We start from the raw sequence: 21,808 nt of genomic DNA, 5'->3' as shown, positions 1-21,808 counted from the left end.
GTGGATAACTAGACACTGGCAGCTTCCAGGGGTGTCAGTTTGGCATTAAATCCATGCACAAAAATATCTGGAGCTGTAGGTTAGACAGACCCCCAAATTGGTGCTGTCAGGCCTTTGAGCATGAGTCCTGACTGCTGGAAACTTACAAAAGCAAGTAAAACTGACGTTTTAATGGAAGATTTTGAGAGTGAAGCAAGCAGGGAGCCTGTGGGCCTGAGCGTGGTGTTCGCTAGAGTGCTAAGCACAGACGTCTCTACAGTGCACCTAGGGGTGAGGCTCCCAGCCTGGGGAGCCACTTGCGCTGCTGGGCTCAAGGTAGCACTCTAAAAATAGCAGTGGGGAGATTACGGCTCTAGCAGTGTCCAGCCACCCCAAGCTCAGATCCAGTGCAACAGCCATGCAGCTATTTGTAATGCACTCGGCTGGAGTCTGTCTGCCCTGACTGGGAGGCTCCCTTCCAGCTGCCACATACCCTACGGTTTTACATGAGACAGACCCACAAAGGGTTGCCTTTGTAACAAGCACACTGGGTTTCTACATCTCCTATTTAAACCTTGTTGGTTTTTTTTTTTTTTTTCCCCTTGAGCAAATGCATTTGACAGTGAATCTTGATCAGCTTACTCATCGAGGGAGCTGTAGCTCTTTCCCAACACTGTGATCTTATCAGGAGAAGACTGAGCCAATTTCAACAATTTTTATTGCATGGTTCATTTATCTCACTTTTTTTACAAAAGCTTGTGTGGTGCAGTGTATGGAGAGGGTGGGGAATGAGGCAAGAGTTGAGCTTCCCATGCTACAGGGAAGTCCTTCAAAGCAATAAGTACAATGCTTTATTTTTAATGATGACAGTGATAGTACACTGATAAAGTGCTTAACAAACTGATGTACAGTGGAGCCTTGATTATCTGGTGGGTGCTTACTCAGCCCCCTCCGTTATCTGAAATGGTAGGCCCATAGCCAAAGGATTCATCCCGGGATACTGTGTGGCTTTCTTTCCCCCTCCCCCACTCATTCTGGTTTCTAGTCTTCTGTGGGAATGGCTTGGGCTGTTGCTGAATGTTAGAGATTTGCCTGTGTTAGAGAAAGTTGCAAATGGTGGTGGGTGCTGTGCATCCATACCAGCCAGGGGCATGCGCAGAATTTTAACTTTGATGCCTTTTGGGGGGGCATGTTCTATGCCCCCCACCCCAGCCCTGGCAGGCACTTGCTCTTCCCTCCCCCGCAGGACCAAGGCCAGAGGAGTTCTGTGCCCCCAACGATTACTGGGGGGAGTTTGTGTTGCTGCTTCTCTCTTCCCCCACCTCCCCTCGTGCACGCCCCTGATATCAGTTGTCTTGCCAAGCTCAGGTCTTCGTTCATGTGTATGATGTAATTTATGGGATAGGCAACCTGAGCACTGGACTGACACCTATAAATGTGTTTTTTAGAAGCGTGAAGTAAAATATCCCATGACACTGCCTCCAGCAACTGTGATACAGTGCATTGTGGGTACATAGCCTTTCTTCCCAGCACGCATCCTTGACGTGGGGCTTCTGGGAATAACAATCCACAGCTGCGGAGATGCTTTGTCAAAAGAAAAGAGAAGTCGGCCATGGAAATGTACATTTTCTAATGGAGTTTGTATGCACCATGGATTTTGTAAAATATAATGACACTGTTATGGCATGAAAATATTCTTTGTATTTTAAACATGAAAAGCCTACAGATTCCTGCATTTCAGTGTATGAAACAGAAAACGCTTATTTCATGAAACTGAAGTAGCTTGAAACAGGTGTTTAAGGGATAGTGTGCATTGCATTGAGTGCTGCCTGGTTCTTTGCGGTGTTCTGCAGGGAGAATGCCCTGTAACTGTGCAGCTGCAACCCCAGAGCTTTGCATGTGTGTTGGTACTGTGATGCATCAGAGACCTGATGCAGGATATAGTGATGCTCTGAGCAAAGACAGTGACAGTGTAGCTGACCGTGTTTTTGCACTGTCTGTGCACTCATGTATGTAAACGTGTGGGAGGAGCTTGTAACTCCAAAATCAAATGGTGTAGAGAAGCAGGTTCTGTTGTACTCTACTACTATCCCTGCAGCAGCTCCCCAATGCCCCCTGCAGGCTACTCTGAGACAGCACAAAGAGCCTCGAGAAAGCTGCACAATGATAGTGGAGTAGGTGAGTCAGGATATTCACTGGGCTGAGCAGCGGACTGTTAAACCCTATAAGGGGTGAGACCCTGGTGCTGCCTTCCCCTGGGGTGGTGAAGAGCTGAGGGTGCTCCAGAAGGGCAGGAGGAAGCCTGGTCTGAGAGGCAGGGGAGAATCCTTCCACAGGGGTTTCATTTTTGGAGTGGGTGGGAGGCGGAATGAAGGAAGATTGAAAGATATCATGGAAAATGCATTGGAACTGAAGGGGGGAGAGAATACTGAAATGAAGGCTGGGAAATGCTGAAGGTGGCCCTGCCAGCTTGTATGAGCCAGTGATAGATGTGAGATCTTTGACTAAATATTTCCCCACCTTCACTTCTGAATTACTTAATTTGGAAGGTGGTGTGTGAGAGGAAGAATGTGACATGGGGAAAAACGATTGTTTTATGGCTGGTGGCTTAACCAGCGAAGCTGCTTGATGCTGCTCAGAAGTTTGGAGCCGGGAGGATGGATGAATGGGCAGGGTGCTGGTGAGGGCATCAGGTGTACATGGCTGATGCCATTGATCACATGGGAAGAATGGGAAGCGTGATTCACCCGCTGGGTTAGGACTTGGCAGATCTGGGTTCAGCCCCTTGTTCTGCCCCAGACTGCATGTCCCCTTGAACAAGTCACTTACTTTCTTTGCCTGCATTCCCTATCTGTAAATAAGGACAATAGCACTTCCTTGCTCCTACCTTTCCTCTGCCTTGTCTACTTAGACCAGGGGTGGGCAAACTATGGCCCATGGGCAAGGTTTGGCTTGCCAGCCATTTTAATCTGGCCCTCAAGCTCTTGCTGGAGAGCGGGGTCTGGGGCTTGTCCCGCTCTAGCTGGGGAGAAGAGTCGGGGGCTGCTCCACACAGGGCCGGCTCTAGGATTTTTGCCGCCCCCGCTTTTTTTTTCGTGCCCCCTCCGCCCTAACTCCACCCCGTCTTAGCCCCTTCCCCAAATCCCTGGCCCCACCTCCTCCCCCGGGCGTGCCAAAGCCGAGCCAGGGCTTTGTCAAGCCTGACCTTAAAAACTTCTAGGGAAGGAAATTCCACCACCTCCCTAGGTAACGCATTCCAGTGTTTCACCACCCTCCTAGTGAAAAAGTTTTTCCTAATATCCAACCTAAATCTCCCCCACTGCAACTTGAGACCATTACTCCTTGTTCTGTCATCTGCTACCACTGAGAACAGTCTAGAGCCATCCTCTTTGGAACCCCCTTTCAGATAGTTGAAAGCAGCTATCAAATCCCCCCTCATTCTTCTCTTCTGAAGACTAAACATCTCCAGTTCCCTCAACCTCTCCTCATAAGTATGTGTTCCAGTCCCCTAATCATTTTTGTTGCCCTCTGCTGGACTCTTTCCAATTTTTCGACATCCTTCTTGTAGTGTGGGGCCCAAAACTGGATACAGTACTCCAGATGAGGCCTCACCAATGTCGAATAGAGGGGAACGATCACGTCCCTCGATCTTCTGGCAATGCCCCTACTTATACATCCCAAAATGCCATTGGCCTTCTTGGCAACAAGGGCACACTGTTGACTCATATCCAGCTTCTCGTCCACTGTAACCCCTAGGTCCTTTTCTGCAGAACTGCTGCCGAGCCATTCGGTCCCTAGTCTGTAGCGGTGCATTGGATTCTTCCGTCCTAAGTGCAGGACTCTGCACTTGTCCTTGTTGAACCTCATCAGATTTCTTTTGGCCCAATCCTCCAATTTGTCTAGGTCCCTCTGTATTCTATCCCTACCCTCCAGCGTATCTACCACTCTTCCCACTTTAGTGTCATCTGCAAACTTGCTGAGGGTGCAATCCACACCATCCTCCAGATCATTTATGAAGATATTGAACAAAACCGGCCCCAGGACCGACCCCTGGGGCACTCCACTTGATATGGGCTGCCAACTAGACATGGAGCCATTGATCACTACCCGTTGAGCCCGACAATCTAGCCAGCTTTCTATCCACCTTATAGTCCATTCATCCAGCCCATACTTCTTTAACTTGCTGGCAAGAATACTGTGGGAATACTGTTTCACGCCTGGCAAGCCTGGGAGGGAGGAGGGAGAAGCAGAGCGGCGGTGGCATGCTCAGGGGAGCAGGCAGAGGCTAGCTGGGGTGGCGGGGGCTGGAATGCCGCCCCTAGAAATGTGCCGCCCTAAGCACCTGCTTGTTTTGCTGGTGCCTAGAGTTGGCCCTGTCTCCACACAGCTCTTAGAAGTAGTGGTATGGCCCCCCTCTGGTGCTTCAGCCAGGGAGCAGGGTCGAGGGCTGCTCCACCTGGCTCCTGTAAGCAGCGGCATGGCCCCCTCTGGCTCCTACATGTAGGGGCACCCATGGGGCTCCGCTCTGCACACTGCCTCTTCCCCAAGCACTGACCCCGCAGCTCCCATTGGCCAGGAACTGTGGCCTGTGGGGGCAGTGCTTGTGGACAGGGCAGCGTGCAGACTGGCTGGCCATGCTTCTGCGTAGGAGCTGGAGAAGGGCATGCTGCTGCTTCTGGGAGCCGCTTGAGGTAAGAGCCACCACAAGCCTGCATCCCTGAGCCTCCCCCTTGCCTCAACCCCCTGCCCCAGCCCTGATTCTCCTTCCAAACTCCTTGATCTCAGACCAGAGCACCTTTCTGCACCGCAAACCTCTTATCCCCAGGCACACCCCGCAGCCCGTACCCCCAGCTGGAGCCTGCACTCCTTCCCACACCCCAAAACCCTGCCCCAGCCCTGATCTTCCTCCTGCCCTCAGGAGCACCCTTCTGCACCCCAAACTCCTCATCCCCAGTTCCACCCCAGAGCCCGCAACCCCAGGCAGAGTCCTCACCCCCTCTCGCACCGCAACCCCAGCTTTGTGAGTATTCATGGCCTGCCATACAATTTCTATTCCCAGATGTGGTCCTTGGGACAAAAAGTTTGCTCAGCCCTGACTTAGACTGTAAGCTGTTTGGGCTAGGAACTATCTCTTACTCTATGGCTCTCTCCTCTCAGGTGAAGCCTCTAGGTACTGCTTTAATAACCATGAATATCATCACTGGTGCCCTCACTGTCAAAAATATGGTCTCTATATAAAAATCTTATGGCCTGGCCCCAGCACTCTCCATTTTTCCAGTCACAACAAGCGCCACTGTCCCACCACCTCTACTGGTGTGACATTAGATGTGCAGAACATCCTGACCCTTAAATTTTGGGGGCATGGCCTGGTTTCAAGTCTGTGAGAGTTGGCTAATGCAGCCAGTCAGGCTTCCTCAAGGCTGGCTGGCTATGCAGGAATCCGAATTAGCCATCATACTTTGGAATCTGGAGTCTAATGGCTCTGAACTGGCTCCCCTGATTTTTTTTAAATCCTCTGTTATCCATATGTTCTACTGTACAAGGCTGACAATATCCAGGGATCGTTTCCCACGTGTGGAAATATGGCCACTTCTTGAGTGAAAGGTAATAGCAGTTTAATAGTACTAGCCAGTAGTTTGGGGCAAGGAAGCCTGCTCAGCTCAAACTGTGGGAGAGATGTAGCTAGACAGAATGGACTTACCCAGTTTGGAACTTGACAAGGATACAGATATTAACACTCCTCTTATAAAGATTCCATGGGATACTTCAGTGAACACAAGCGATTTTATCTGCGGGATTTTATATCTGGTACAAATGACATCTTTAACAGTACAGTGCTCCAATGCAATTTTGTGCTGGCTAAAGAGACCCACCTTCTAAATCAACAGCATAGCTTCCTGCAGTTCCAAGGTAGATGTCCCTTAGGCCAGGTTATGTCTGAACTGCAGTTGAACACCCATGGCTGGCATTAGTTGACTTGGGGTCGTGGGGCTGTAAAACTGAGGTGCAGATGATTGGGCTCTGGCTGAGTCCCAGAGCTTGGGCTCCAGCCCAAGCCAAATGTCTGCATCTCAGTTTCACAGTCTCATAGTCCAAGCCCCATGAGCCAGAGTCAGCTGACCCAGCCCAACCGTGGGTGTTTAATTGAAGTGTAGACATTCCCTCACTTGTGTTCATTAAAGCTAGGGTACAGAAGGTAGTAATATGTACAGCACTTCTGGCATTTGGTGCCAGAGAACCTTTATTGTGAGTGATCCCGGAAATTGGACATAGTTTTAGTATTTTTTTCACTCTTTCCTGCCTAAGAAAAGTTGCAGGGAAACCTGACTTCAGTGACATCTTAAATGACAGACAATCAGCTGTTTAATTGCTCTACTAAAGGTGGAGAAGAATTTTCCCAAACCATTTGTAGATAGTTTGGGCTGGTCTCTTGAAACAGGAGGCTGCCTAGCATGGGTGTTCTCTGTACAGTGGAACCTGCCCATGTATTGCAATAAGCAGGAGTCTGTTTCACTGAACTGACTTTTCTGAAGAGGGTGGATCACTCACTGTGATTTGACGAAGACTTATTTTTGTCTGGGTGGGTCTGAGATACTATTTTAATACATTCTAGCATAATTTTTGTTTGGCGTTCACTGTAGGAACAATTTTAACTTTCTGTGTGAATATTGCATGTATATATATGGATGCCATTCTAATGAACCATCAGTCATATGCCTCATTAAAATAAGGTGTTGACATCTTTGGTTGCATTACGAAGGTACAGGTTTGGTTAGTTTGGGAATGAAACTGTGAAATGTGAATGGGCGGATGGTGAGTCAAATGCCTATTTGCATTTCCAATAAAAGAAAGGTGTTAGGTTAAAGCAAAGGCTGTAAAACCACAAATACATGGGGCAAAAGTGAGTGCAGCATATGAAGTGTGGAGAGGAAGTCATAGTAAACGTACACATTTCTGAGGAACGGATTTTTAAATAATTTATCCTGGAATTCTGGAGCACAAACCCAAGTTTCACTCATTCTTAACCACTTGCAAGCTGGACGCAAATTTTTGATTTAAGTTCTGATGCATTAAAACAGATCCTGTGCAATACAACACAGGACTTGGTGATCTAAGCTTTTTTTTTTTTTTTCCGTGGAGTTATCACCTTTTGCTGCCCAGTGGTAACAGGTACCGACAGCCTTGGGATGTTCCATTAGAGGAAGAGCTAACTGAATGTCTTGAAATATCTATTTTTGCTGTGGAAAATTGAAGGTTTTCCTCCCCATCCATAGTTGTCAAACTTGAACTAACGCACTCATTCCATGGCAAGATTTCAGCTTTGGATGTTGCTGTATTGTTCTGTCTCATGCCCTTGCTGAATGTCCTTCGTGGAATTTTCTTCCTGTTTCCATTTTCACCAGTCCTGCCACTGTAGATTCTGGATAGACTGGTTCTTGGGATACCCAGAGTGATGCCATAACACATGCAACAGAACTGCACATCTACCAAACAATCCATATATTGGGTGTGAAGCCCACACATGCATGTGTTGCCCAATTTTTATCTCCATGTCTGCTCCCCTGGCTTCCCCTCCCTGTGATGCAAAAACCATGAAGCATGTGGGAGGTAAAGGAATAAATATTGTGACAGCATCAAAATTGGCTACATCTTGTTTGGTCTTCATGAGCACTGTCTTTTTTAGAAGCGAAAATGTTCCCAGCAAGAGTTGTCAGTTTGTCTCTTAGAGATTTTTTCCCTTTGTTTTCACAATACTTACTGAAGGTGGTCTTAGAAAAACAACTTGCTTAGGGCCATCCGTATTAAATTAAAAATCTCTTTGCTTTAATGCAGCTTTTCTTTGGGTGGGCAATGAATGACTTGGGTGGAATCCAGGCCTAAAGCTGCTTAGTCAACCGTTCATCAAAAGAAGTTGTAATATAACCCTTTTTGCAAGACTGAGTTGACTCCATGAACAGAAGGCAAAGCTACCAGCAGCTCTCTGTTAGAATCTCTTTTCCATGCCCAGAATACCATTTTGTGTCCGGATGCTGACAGAGTATCATGAAGCTGTGGTGGTGTCAGTCTAGGCACATCTATGTCTTCCATCTCTGAAGTATATGAGTGCTCTCGCTACACAATCACAGACATAGCAATCTTATGAGTGAACTAGTGCAGGCAGAATAATAAATTCGCCTGACTATCCCTTACCTGAATAGTCCTCAAACCCTTTTATTGAGTCTGGACAAATGTACTGGCTTTATTGGCTCCCACTTAAAAGAAGTGGTGAGGAGCTCCCACATCTTCTTTTCTGCATCCTCTTGCTGTACGCTTTTAAATTTTGGTCCAGGCGGGGGCTTGCCCTGGAGTTTGCATCCCCCCAGACCATGGCAAGAAAGGTACTGTAGGCATCCTAGTTACATTTGTGCTTATGCAGGGATAGTTTTAGTGTGACAGTCTTTCTGCAGCCCAGCAAAGAGACCATATAAACTAGTGCACTGTCTCCAGAGAAGGCAAGTGAAGGCCTCCTAAGTAAGCTAAGTTAGGGCAAGCTAAGACCTGATGGGCCTCTCCTTATTCGAAGACATTTGGTGAGGCTAAGATTTGTTCCTGTGAACAGTATTTGGTCTGGAGATCAATCCAAACAGGCAGTGGTGGCTTGTTATAGACAGGATTGGCAGAATTCAAATTTTTTAAATATAATTTTGACATAATATCAGTTTGTTTTAAGCTTTTTTAAATTTTCAGTTGCAGGAAATTATGGGGATCGAACTTATTTAATGACAGTAGACAGTGAGATTCAAAAGTAAAAATTTTATAAACTGTTAAAACACAAATTGTTAAATCATATGTCAAAATATACAAAGTAAATATTTTTCAATCAATCATACATGTTTTTACTATTCATTTGCTAGTCCATTTGTAACCAGCCCAATTCATAAGTCTAAATCACTGGATTTAGACTCTAGGTTCTCAACAGCGTTTTTGCTATTTTGCCCTGTACATTTTGATTTATTGATAGAAATATTTTTGGGGTGGTTTGTATGTGTATGGCAAAACCAACATTTACCAATTAAAATTCCAAGCCTAGTTATAGTGACTATCCACCCAAAGGATCCCAAGATGCTAGGTATAGCATATACAGTCAGTTCTCTGATGGAATGTTATACCTATTTAGGAGGACACAGGAATATTCCCTAACATTTTAGGACTGGAATTCAAGAATAAAGTATCCAAATGAAACCCTTAAGAAGGTGCTTGTTACAGTTTAACCTGCCTCTAGCTAATGAGCTAGAAATAGCATAAACTCGATCACATGAATTCCAGATACTCTGGATTGATGCAAGAAGTCTGAGTCAAACCAAAAACTAAAAGCATCTTGGGTGAGCAGAACATGTGGTGTGAGCCAGTGGCAGCCAGGCCACATCGCATGGCACTGCACCGCTGAGCCCAGGGAGTGGACCGATTGCCTGTGTGCGCTCCTGTGTGCTGGCTGGTCCAGCATATAGCACATGCTGCCCCACCCTTCGCTCAATGCTCCCTGCTGCAGTGCCAAAGAGCAGCCCTACTCAAAGCACAATAAACCACTGTCAGTTGCTAAGGAGGGTATCCTGTATTGTAGATTTGGGGGGGGGGGGGGAATACCTGCTTAGCCTCTGCATGCCAAGGCTCGAGGGAGGCCTACCCAAGTATTTTAAGCATCTGTGAATAGAGCCCAAAGTGGAAATTTGGTGGTGCCTTGCACACTTCAAGTTCCTGTTCACAGTGTATGTGACTCCATGAATTAAATACACACTGGGCTTAAATATTCTCCAGATGTCTGTTGGCTCTAAAGTACACTTAAAAAATTGGCTGACTTATTGGAGCGAGTGTTACCTTAAGGAAATTATTCCACTACTTATTTCTGAACTTTGAGTCAGAACTGCTAAACTGAAAACCTCATACTTGCCAAGGAGCCAGTCTTCAGTGAAGACCATTCACATCTGATAAATGTGAGGATATTCTGTTGGGAAATAAGTCTGTGCAGAATAAGTTGGTGAGCATGCCCTCTGCATGTGGAGCTAATGAAGACTTTGGTACAGTAACCTAAAGAGAAGGTTGAGTGGTGATTTGATTATAGTCTATATAAGTACCTACATGAGGAACAAATATTTGATGATGGGCTGTGCAGGAGTTTTGGGGGTGGGGAGTGAGGGTAGAGGTCTGGGTTGGTCTCCAGAATGTGACTGGAGAAAAGTATAACCCAATCCAGTGGCCGGAAGCTGAAGCTAGATGCATTCAGACTGGAAAGAAGGCATATGTTTTTAACAGTAAGAGTAATTAACCATTGGAACAACTTATTAAGGATTGTGGTGGATTCTTTATCAATGATTTCTTTTTTTTTCTAAAAGATACGCTACAGGAATTATTATAGAGAAGTTCTATGGGCTGTGTTATACAGAAGGTGAGACTAGATGATCATAGTGGTCCTTTCTGGGCTTGGAATCTGTGAAAGCTTAAACTTGCACGTAGCTGAAGAGATGCAAATGAGGCTGCAGAACTTTCTGTCAAAAACTAGAGGCACTTTGCCTTCAGGTATATTAGAAAAGAATTGGAGCTTTATCTGAATGTTGACTATAAAAACAGTACCTAATGTATCTTTGAATTGTTGGACCGTATCTTACTCTTCTGGGTACAAGAATAATGTAGCATGAATGGAAATTAATAGGATTTGATTTGCCTGCAGTATTTCAAAAAATAAAACCACAGTGAATATTAGGAGCATAGGAATTGCCACACTGGATTGGGCCCTGATCCGGGAGTATAAATATCTCCCAAACCATTTTGTTTGCTTGCTTTTCGGTGACTCCTGTTTTTTATTACTATGTATACAGTGAACATCATTTACCTTCATTTGAAAGCTCCACTATTTAGGCTTCTGACTAAATTAAATTGTGGGAATCATTTGTGTGGTGCCAAGATAAACTGAAGAGAAGGGATTTGGGCACACAGGACTTCATTAAGAAGCTATTCTTCAGCTCAGTGACCGGGAAGCTTCTGCAGTGCTTTGATTGTGCTTTAATTACACTTTTTCATTTTTCCTGGTTTGTTTGAAAGGCAGGTCTTGTTAGTAAAAACTGCTGTGTGGAAAAGTTCTTGGCTGCATCTGCTGCTCTTCCTTGAGGGCACATCACAGATATTCTGACTTAATTTATCAATTTTTTTTAAAGATCCCTGCGTTTGTTAAAATTAATGATGTGTTTCTTGTAGATTTTAAGGTAGGTACAGTAGGTTTCCTTGAAATATGAGAGGTTTCAGAGGAACAGCCGTGTTAGTCTGTATTCGCAAAAAGAAAAGGAGTACTTGTGGCACCTTAGAGACTAACCAATTTATTTGAGCATGAGCTTTCGTGAGCTACAGCTCACTTCATCAGATGATGCCCCTCTGCCATGTACATTGGTCAAACTGGACAGTCTCTACGTAAAAGAATAAATGGACACAAATCAGATGTCAAGAATTATAACATTCATAAACCAGTCGGAGAACACTTCAATCTCTCTGGTCACTCAATCACAGACATGAAGGTCGCTATCTTAAAACAAAAAAACTTCAAATCCAGACTCCAGCGAGAAACTGCTGAATTGGAATTCATTTGCAAATTGGATACTATTAATTTAGGCTTAAATAGAGACTGGGAGTGGCTAAGTCATTATGCAAGGTAGCCTGTTTCCTCTTGTTTTTTCCTACTCCTCCCCCCCAGATGTTCTGGTTTAACTTGGATTTAAACTTGGAGAGTGGTCAGTTTAGATGAGCTATTACCAGCAGGAGAGTGAGTTTGTGTGTGTATGGGGGTGGGGGGGATGTGAGAAAACCTGGATCTATGCAGGAAATAGCCTGACTTGATTATGTAAAGAGTTGTCACTTTGGATGGGCTAGCACCAGCAGGAGAGTGAATTTGTGTGGGGGGGTGGAGGGTGAGAAAACCTGGATTTGTGCTGGAAATGGCCCACCTGTTGATCACTTTAGATAAGCTATTACCAGCAGGACAGTGGGGTGGGAGGAGGTATTGTTTTATATTCTCTGTGTGTATATAAAGTCTGCTGCAGTTTCCACGGTATACATCTGATGAAGTGAGCTGTAGCTCACGAAAGCTCATGCTCAAATAAATTGGTTAGTCTCTAAGGTGCCACAAGTACTCCTTTTCTTGAAATATGAGATGGTCTTGTGGTTAAAGCACAGACTGAGAGTCCTGAGATCTGGATTCTCTGCTCTGCTTTGCCATAGGCTTCCTCTGTGACCTTGGAGAATTTGCTTTTATCTTGTTGCTTCACTTTTCCGCTCTGTAAAATAGGAATAATACTTACAGACCTCAAAGGGGCATTGGGAAGCTAACTTAATTACTGTTGGTAATGTTTTTTGAGAGTCTCTGATGGAAAGGACTATAGAAGTGTAAAATAAAAGTTAACACATACATGCATCTTCCCTGATACTAAATTGTATATGCAGTATTGCCAACACTCACAATATTTCCCCCCCTCAAATTCCCAGCTCCAGGAGCTGTGTGATTAGGGGGGAATTTCAGCTTTCCTTTAAGAATAAAAGTAAGTCTCTGCCACCAAGAGGTCCAGAAACAAATTTAAAAATATGATGCGGGTATCGCCTAACATCTCAAAATGAGAAGGCAAAAATAACCCAAAATGTCTCTCTTTTTCAGTAACAATCTCATGCTTTTTAAGCCAAGCTATTTACTTTCTGGGGCCTGACCCATGGGTTTTGAACATTTGGGGCTGACGATCCTGTGCTTTTTAAATGTCATCTCTTTTTAAAGCTGAATCCTGGGAGGTAAGATGAAAATGAAAATGTTTTTGAAAAGTAACAAGCAAATCTTAATCTAGCCAAGAATGTGGAACTGCCCTCAGAAAAATAGGTTGGACAGCTGAAGAGGAATCTTGCTGAACAGGCTAAAGATGCTGAATGACTTCTGTGGTTACATTTTTCTCTCTTCTGAAAATGTTGGGGTGGGGATGTAGCTGGGTCAGTCACTCACACTTTTGTTTTTTTAAGAACTTTGTTCAGGACAGATTTGAATCAAGTGACTGAAAGAAATCAAGTCTCAGAGTAGCAGCCGTGCTTGTCTTTATCCGCAAAAAGAACAGGAGTACATGTGGCACCTTAGAGACTAACAAATTTATTTGAGCATAAGCTTTCGTGGGCTACAGCCCACTTCATCAGATGCATAGAATGGAACATGCAGAAAGAAGATATATATACACACAGATAAGTTGGAAGTTGCCATACAAACTGTGAGAGGCTAATTAGTTAAGATGAGCTATTATCAGCAGGAGAAAAAAACTTTTGTAGTGATAATCAAGATAGCCCATTTAGACAGCTGACAAGAAGGTGTGAGGATACTTAACTTCTAATAAATTTGTTAGTCTCTAAGGTGCCACAAGTACTCCTGTTCCTGGGTTAGTGTTTTTGTTGTGTGGTTGCTGGAGAGTATTTGCTTCAGGTTGGGGGGCTGTCTGTAAGCAAGGACTGGTCTGTCTCCCAAGATCTGTGAAATCAAGTTTACACTTAACTAGAAAAACTGTTCCCAAGAACACCGTTGTAGACTCCATTCAGGTGGGATTTTAAAGCAATCTGTTTGGCATCAGACGACTAGCATATTGCTATGGAAAGGGTGAAACTCCCACACTAGGATTGGACACATCATGTTGAATTAAGCTGAGTTTCTGCATATGGCCAGTTTAGACTGGTTCCTGTTGTATCCAAAAGGGGTAGAGAGAAAAGACTAGGATTTAGGTCTCTCTCTCTCTCTCTCTCTCTCTTCCTCTTCTAGAATGTAGAAGATTGAATAATGATATTTATCCTAGAAATGGATTCAGCCTTTAAAGCCAGACTTAATCAAATGAAGGCTATTTTCAAATGGAACAAAAATCCTTGCTACCTGGTAAATGAATAATTGCAAATTCACATGGAACTAGTGGATTAAATAGGGGATGTGTATACTGAAGTCCATCAATGTTGTACATGTCTAGCATCTAGACAGAAACTTCTAACTTCAGACTACAGTGCTGAGGATGCTCTGCATGGTCAGTCGATTAGAATTTACAAAAACCTCTCTCCCCACCGCCACCTCCAGCAAATGCAAAGAAAGCTGAAAAGAGAGACCTAGAGTTTGAGAATGCCAGTACCTCCCAACCAAAGGAAAATGGCACTAAGGAATCGATGCCTATCTAGTCTAAAGATTTCCCCCCATGTGCTTTGGAGCTTAGAGGTGTAATATTAAATGATATATTTTTGAAAGTTCCAAGGCTCTATTAAACCAGTCGTAATAGCTGTATGTGCACATGTGTTCTGGAGGAAAACAGTCTTTGCTTTTTCTCAAATATTCCTACTTCATTAAAGTGATACAGACACAAGGGACGTACACCAATAAACATTCATTATGGTCAGACAAAGCTATATACATGCAACCATTAGGAGTCGGTACTAATTAAAAATAACACTTCTGCTTATAAGACAACATTATCCATTATACAAATCCAAAACCAGAGGAAACTCCTCAGTCCTCCACTCGCTCCCTTATACAATGCAAAATGCTCTCAGGTGTTCCAATCCTTCAGTCTTTACTCAGACAAAACATCTGTTCGAAGTCAGAGCTTTCTACCCGAGTACAGGCTACATGAGCAGGACCTAGATCTGCACTGCATCTTATAAATAGCTCAATATTGGCTGTGTTGATATGCCCACACCATCTTGTGGGGGATCAGGGAGGAGTGGGTGGCTTAGAAGCTGGCAAACCATTCTGGTGAATTTACTATAAGTGGTTTACTTTTAAAACTCTTAAAACCTTTTTCCAGCTCTAATGGTATTTAGCTACATATTTGCCTCCTTCAAATCAAAAACCTGAAGCACTGTTGCTTTGGAATATTGCACAAAAGTGTATAGAATCAATTTGACAGGATCATAGGGCTTTAGCTGCTGGTTCCATGCAAAATCCATTCAGTGCACAGCCTAAAATGTCAGGTAGCAGTAGTTCGTTCTTATAAAATTCTCAAAAGTGGGGCTAGCTGCCATACTACTGCCATAGTGATTCATAGATATTTATTGAAAAATGTGTGAACAGTTCATATGTTTTTAACGCTAGATCTTTTCCCAGAGATTGTGGGCAACCAAAGAGACATTAAGGGACTGACTCTTAAAACTACACTGTTTTGTGTGCTCGATTAGAGTGATAATGCAATACTATGGTAAGGGTGCGTGCCAATAGCTACCTTCATATCTGGCCATTTGCATGAAACTCTCCTGACTCGACAGTCACGTTGGCTGTGTTTCTTAATTGTGCATGCCATTGTTCATATTAATTGCATGTGCATTTTTGAAAATCAAACTTTAGTAACAATTTTATCAGGGAACCTCAAATCTAGTGCAGATATGCACCTTCTTTCATAATAATTAAGCTACCTTCTCAGTGCTGCAGACAGTATTCTTATAAAAAATCCCTTGGAAACAGGAATAACTTGTCTCTCACCTGTAATACTTACTAGATTACCCCCCTTTTTATAATACTTGTAAAACGTGTTGCAACTTATGACAACAATGCTGCATAAAAACACCTTTATTTTTTAAACTGGGTAAGCTGTTTTCAATTTGCAAATTGTAATACCAGTTGAATACCAGCAGGGGTCCCTCACTCACTACTGATATTTAGAATTTTAGTTTATTATAATAAGCAAAACAAACTTGCAGTTAGATGTTGGAGCAATATTTTTCAAAGTCTTGGTTAAGGTACTTGCTGTGGCCTCTGGCTCTGAAATCCTTGCTTTCTTTAGAGGATGGGAAGGGATTCCTATCTTTTATTCTTGAATGAAAGGAAAGAGGAATCCATTCTAATGCTTTGACTGATCTTGATCCATAACTTACTGATAATTCGTTGTCATTGGTTTCAGCTGCTTCTAAGCCCTCATGATAATGAGGACTACCCTTGTATAAGAGCCTGGCATTTGAATGGGTTCATCTTTTGGGGAAGTACTAATTCAGTGTGCCCCTAAATAGGACAACTAGAAAATTCCATTCCTCTGCTACTACTAAGATCTAGGGGCATGGCTACACTTGCAAGTTAGGGAGCATTAAAGTAGCCCTGGGCGCCCTAATTCATGATGCGTCCACACTTGCAAGGCACATATAGCGCCTGGACTCCGCGGCTGTAGTGCTCCTGGTAATGCTCCTCAACGAGAAGCGTAACGCTTGATGCGCCCCGGCTGGAGCACTGCTGTGCCAGTGTGGACGCCCTGGTCTATTAATGCGCTCTCATTGGCCTCCAGAAGTGTCCCACAATGCCTGTTCTAGCCACTCTGGTCATCACTTTGAACTCTACTGCCCTGTCCTCAGGTGACCAACCGTCAGAGCCGCCCTTTAAATTCCCTGGGAATTTTGAAAATCCCCTTCCTGTTTGGTCAGCAAGGCGTGGAAACGCTCAGCGAATCTTTCCAGGTGACCATGCCTCCATGCTCCAGATGATCTCCAGTATGGAGCAATGGCGAGGTGCTGGACCTCATCAGTGTTTGGGGGAGGAAGCTGTCCAATCCCACCTGCGCTGCAGCCGTAGGAATTACGATACCTTCGGGCAGATATCAAGGGACATGATGGAAAGGGGCCATGACCGGGACGCACTGCAGTGCAGGGTTAAAGTGACGGAGCTGCAGAATGCTTACCACAAAGCCCGTGAGGCAAACCACTGCTCTGATGCTGCCCCTGCGACCTGCTGTTTCTACAAAGAGCTGGACGCAATACTTGGGGGTGACCCCACCTCCACTCCGAAGACCACCATGGACACTTCAGAGCCCAGTTCAACAAGGCAGGAGGAGGAGGAGGAAAGCAGGAGTGAGGGTGCTGCGGAGGAGGGAGACAGCCTGGTATCCCTAGATGCATGCAACCAGGAGCTGTTTTCAAGCCAGAAGGAAGGTAGCCAGTCGCAGCGGACGGTGCTTGGGAAAGAACAAACACCAGAGGAGGTGCCTGGAAATTGGCTTTTATTTTGGGAAGGAAGTTGTTCGGTGCGGGCTCTTGGGGCGAGGAGGGTTAGGGCTGCATGCATGCCTAGATGCGGAATAGGGCGTTGATGTGCTCTCTCTCACATTGTGGTAATCTGCCTCAGTGATCTCTTCAAAGGTCTCATGCAGAAGCTGGGCAATCCGCTTGTGCAGGTTCCTTGGCAGAGCTACTGTGCTCCTTGTCCCAGTAAGGCTAACATGTCCACACCGCTGTCCGTGAGGGGCGGGGGGACCATTGCTGCACACGGGCAAGCTGCATATGGGCCATGGCGGAAGCTGCATTGTAGTAGAAGACCCTCCCTTGCTTCCCAGGTCACCCTCAGCAGCAAGATATCTTCCAGGATGAACTCCTGTGGAAAATGTGGGGACAGTATTCAGTATAGGGGCCCCTTGCAGCTGTTGGCTCTCTCCAAGGCACAGAACCCCAGAGGACAGCACAGCCGTGAAACAGTCAGTCCCACTTGCCCATCTGCTTACTCACCATTTTGGGACCCCTGTGGGTTATGTGCGCTTGCTTTGGGACGTGCAATTTCTGCTATTGTGTAGACTGTCTTTAAGTACCACCGAATCATTGCTCTGTCTGGTGTGAACAATGCTGCCTCTGTTAAGTGTTGCATTTTGGCTTTACAGATGCAACCTTGAGATCTCAGCCGTCCGTGTTATCACTGTCCAAAAGACTCCAAAGAATTAGGAAGCGGCCACATAGAAGCAAAGAGGACATGCTGCATGACTAATGCAGCAGTCCCTTAATGAAAATCAAAAAGCACAGGAGTGGCGGGAGAGTGAAAGGAGGGTCCGCCAGCAGAATGTGGATTGCCGGCACCAAACCACAGAGCGGCTGCTAAGCATTATGGAGTGCCAAGCAGACGCTCTACAGGCGAAGCACTTCCATGCTTCTCCCCTCCCCCACTGCAGCCCTTGTCCCAAAACTCTTTCCCTTGTGCCCCCATGTCACCTCCAATCCACTTTCCCCAACATCCAGGTTCTTATCGCCACCAGCTGCATCCAACACCTGTAGCTTCACCACCCAGCCCTGCAAACTACGACCCTTACCCACTGCACTCAACCCCCATCTCATGCATTTAGCCAGCCAGAAGTGCAGCACTCGTTGCAGGAAGGCTGAGTATGATAACAGGACATATGCAAATCTGTGATTGTACTGTTCCCCACCCAACCGCACCCCCTTGCCCTTTCTGTTTCCCAAGCGTTTGTTTCTTTTTAATAAATGGATTTTTTGGCTTTGAAAACATTCTTTATTATTGCATTAAGTAAAAGATACCTTAGCCCAGGAAAACAACAGGCACTGCAAGTCAGTGTAGCAAACAGATTTCTTCTAACATTGGAACCATTGCACTTCACTCCCATGCAGGGCAGCAAACATTACTGGTGGCTTTCAGCCTCAGATTACTCCTTCAAGGCATTTCTAATCCTTGCAGCCACGTGCTGGGACCCTCTAATTGCCCTGCTCTCTGACTGTTCAAATCCAGCCTCCAGATTTGGTACCTCTGAGGTCCATGCCTGAGTGAATCTTTCCACCCTTCCCTTAATAAATGTTATGGAGGGTACAGCATGCAGATATAACCTTGCGGATGTTGTCATCAGCCAGGTCTAGCTTCCCATACAGACAGCACCAGCGGCCCTTTAAATGGCCAAAAGCGCACTCCACAGTCATTCTGCACCGACTCAGCCTGTTGAACCGCTCGTTGCTGCTGTCAAGGCTTCCTGTGTAGGGTTTCGTGAGTCACGGCATTAAAGGGTAAGTGGGGTCTCCAAGGATCACAATGGGTATTTTGACTTTTTCTATGGTGATCTTCTGATCTGGGAAGAAAGTCCTGGCTTGCAGCTTTCTGAACAGGCCTGTGTTCCGAAAGATGCATGTATCATGGACCTTTCCAGACCAGCCTGCGTTAATGTCAATGAAACGCCCACGGTGATCCACAAGCGCCTGGAGAACCATAGAGAGATACCCCTTCCAATTAACGTACTCAGAGGCTAGGTGGTCCGGTGCCAGAATGTGCGTGCCATCTATTGCCTCTCTGCAGTTAGGAAAACCCATTTGTGCAAAGCCAGCCACAATATTGTGCATGTTACCCAGAGTCATGGTTCTTCTGAGCAGGATGCGATTAATGGCCCTGCAAACTTGCATCAACACGATTCCAACGGTCGACTTTCCCACTCCAAACTGGTTTGTGACTGATCAGTAGCTGTCTGGAGTTGCCAGCTTCTAGATTGCAATAGCCACCAGCTTCTCCGCCAGTAGGGCAGCTCTCAATCTCGTGTCCTTCCGCCGCAGGGTGGGGGCGAGCTCAGCGCACCGTCCCATGAAAGTAGCTTTTCTCATCTGAAAGTTCTGCAGCCACTGCTCATCATCCCAGACTTGCATGACGATGTGATCCCACTACTCAGTGTTTGTTTCCCGAGCCCAAAAGCGGCGATCCACTGCGGTGAATGTCCATGAATGCTACAAGCCATCTCGTGTCATGTGCATTATGCAAGTCGACATCATCACTGGACTCCTCACTGTCAGTTTGTAGCTTAAGAAGTAACTCGACTGCCATTTGTAACGTGCTGGCGAGACCCATCAGCATATTCCTCAGCAGTTCGGGCTCCATTCCCGCAGACTGAAAGGGAAGACAGAGCGCACAGTACAAAAAATTTTGAAAGATGGCACCAAATGTGGACGGAAGCACAGGGATTGCTGGAATGCGAAGCGATGCATCACGGGGCATTGGGACAGGACCCAAAATGCCCCTCACCCCCCACACTCTTCCCACAAGCCCCAGCCACAGAATGGGAAGAGGTGCTCTGTGGGTTAGCTGTCCATAATGCACCGCTCCCAGTGCTGCTGCAAATGTGGCCATGCCAGTGTGCTTGCAGCTGCCAGTGTGAACACACTGCAGTGCTTTCCCTACTATGCTCTCTGAGGGCGGGTTTAACTCACAGCACTCTACATCTGCAACTGTACCCATGCCCTTGCATTATGAAACTGAAATTATTTTAAAAAAATTACTTTTCCCATTAACATTTTCATTTAGTTTGAATAATGAAAAAGGATTCATATTCCACTTCCTTTTTCTGAGCGCTAGCAGGATGTTGTGAACACTGCTAGGAAGTGTTCAAGACCCTGATCCCATAAAGATTTAGGCTCGTGCTTACCTTTAAGACCCATAAGTAATCTCACTGCAGTCAATGGGAGTGCTTGTATGTTAAGTATGTCCTTAGGTCTTTGCTGGATTGGAACCCGTATTAAATAACTCTATTTAAAAACTGATCAGTCTCAAGAGTAGAATTTGATCATGGAGCTAATATGGTTTTGCTACTATTCAAACTGATTTCAGTTGTGCTTGCTGCAAGCATGTCTGACCCCGGTTTTAAGTAAGGTTTTTAAACACTGTTCTTTTGGCCAGTGAAAATGGGGCCTGAAAGGATTTCTTCCCCTAAAAAGGGGTTACAATAGGCAAAATATTTCTTGGGGCATAAAAATCTTCAGAAGTTAACTAGAGTCTGCTGGATTTGTTGCTGTAATCCACACTAGGAGGATGGGTCTTTGTAATCCCATTAGTAGCTGATCCACTGATTCATGCGAGCAGTCATTTAGCTTATGTGGTAGAAACTCACCGCTTTAGTTCTGAAGGTCTTGGATTCAAATCCTACAGTAAACCCAAGTGGAGTCGTTACACTGTGACTCAGTATGGCTGGCTGAAGCAAACACTAAGAATGTATGTATTGCTGCTGATGGAAGCTTTTTTCTTCTTTTACAGGTTTTTATTTCTGTAAACTGCCTCAGCACAGATTTCTCCTCTCAGAAAGGAGTTAAAGGGCTGCCCTTGAACATTCAAATTGACACCTACAGCTACAATAACAGGAGTAACAAACCCATCCACAGGGCCTACTGCCAGATTAAAGTCTTCTGTGACAAGGTAAGTTCAGGCCAGTTTGCAAATGAGGGCTTGGGGAAGGCTGTCCCTCCAGCTCTGTTTAGTGTAAATGACCTTTTCCTTTATGATTCTAACACATGCTATTTTAGATAATCTCTGAAAACTCCGTATGTGTTTGACGTTTGTAAGGGGGAAAAAACTGGTTCAGAGATGCTGAAGTGACCTCAGACAAATTTGCTGCCTTCAGAATGCTGGAGTGTTGCAAAACATTTTTAGGCACAATCAGTGTTGACTTTGGGAATGGTCATTGGGAGATGATACTGAATGTCACAGTTGCCAACGGCAAATAACTCTATATACTTGGTTTTCAGTTCAAACTTGAAATTCTGTTGAGGCAGGGAACAAACAAGTCTATTTTTTACCAAAATCGCTAAATATGGAATTTTCTATTTCTTTGTGTGCTTTCTTAGTGTGCTCATTATAAAAATATCTGAGAACCTCACCAGTAATGTGTGTGGTTTTCCTACTGCCCTGGTGAGATAGGGAAGTATCACTAATACCATTTTATAGTTGGGGAAACTGAGGCCAAAATTTTCAAGTCTCCACTAGTTTTGAATGCCAGTTATGAGCGCTCTGCTTGGCGCTTATGGTTTGGTTTTTCTCCACAGGTGTAGAGCACCTAAAGCTGTGAGTGCAGCATTGTAGGAGGTGGAAGTTTTAAAAACTTGACCACATTTTCACAAATGACAATTTTTCATGGCTTACAACTCATCCAAATCTGGGCAGACTTTCCCAGGAACCGCAAAAAGCACACCTATGAGCCCAGGGTTTCTTCCAACCAAATTCTGAACTCTCAACCCCAAAGTGCAGGCTACCATTAAAAATTGCCTAACACTGCATGTTTAATCTTAATATTTCTGTCACTATCACTCC

The 21,808-nt window shown here is 45.1% G+C and overlaps 1 protein-coding gene across 3 annotated transcripts in view; it reads left to right on the top strand.

The window, feature by feature from the left end:
* Positions 1-21,808, top strand: part of GRHL1 (grainyhead like transcription factor 1) — an 82,211-nt gene that overhangs the window by 33,618 nt on the left and 26,785 nt on the right. For all 3 annotated transcript variants that reach the window (XM_075126423.1, XM_048845479.2, XM_048845477.2), the window contains exon 9: positions 20,759-20,917. In XM_075126423.1, the coding sequence (XP_074982524.1) occupies positions 20,759-20,917 (159 nt within the window). The remainder of the gene's footprint in view (positions 1-20,758; positions 20,918-21,808) is intronic.

Source organism: Caretta caretta, chromosome 3 (genome assembly GCF_965140235.1).
Source record: "Caretta caretta isolate rCarCar2 chromosome 3, rCarCar1.hap1, whole genome shotgun sequence".
In the NCBI taxonomy this organism is placed as follows: Eukaryota; Metazoa; Chordata; order Testudines; family Cheloniidae; genus Caretta; species Caretta caretta.
This window is presented reverse-complemented; position numbering and strand designations above follow the sequence as displayed.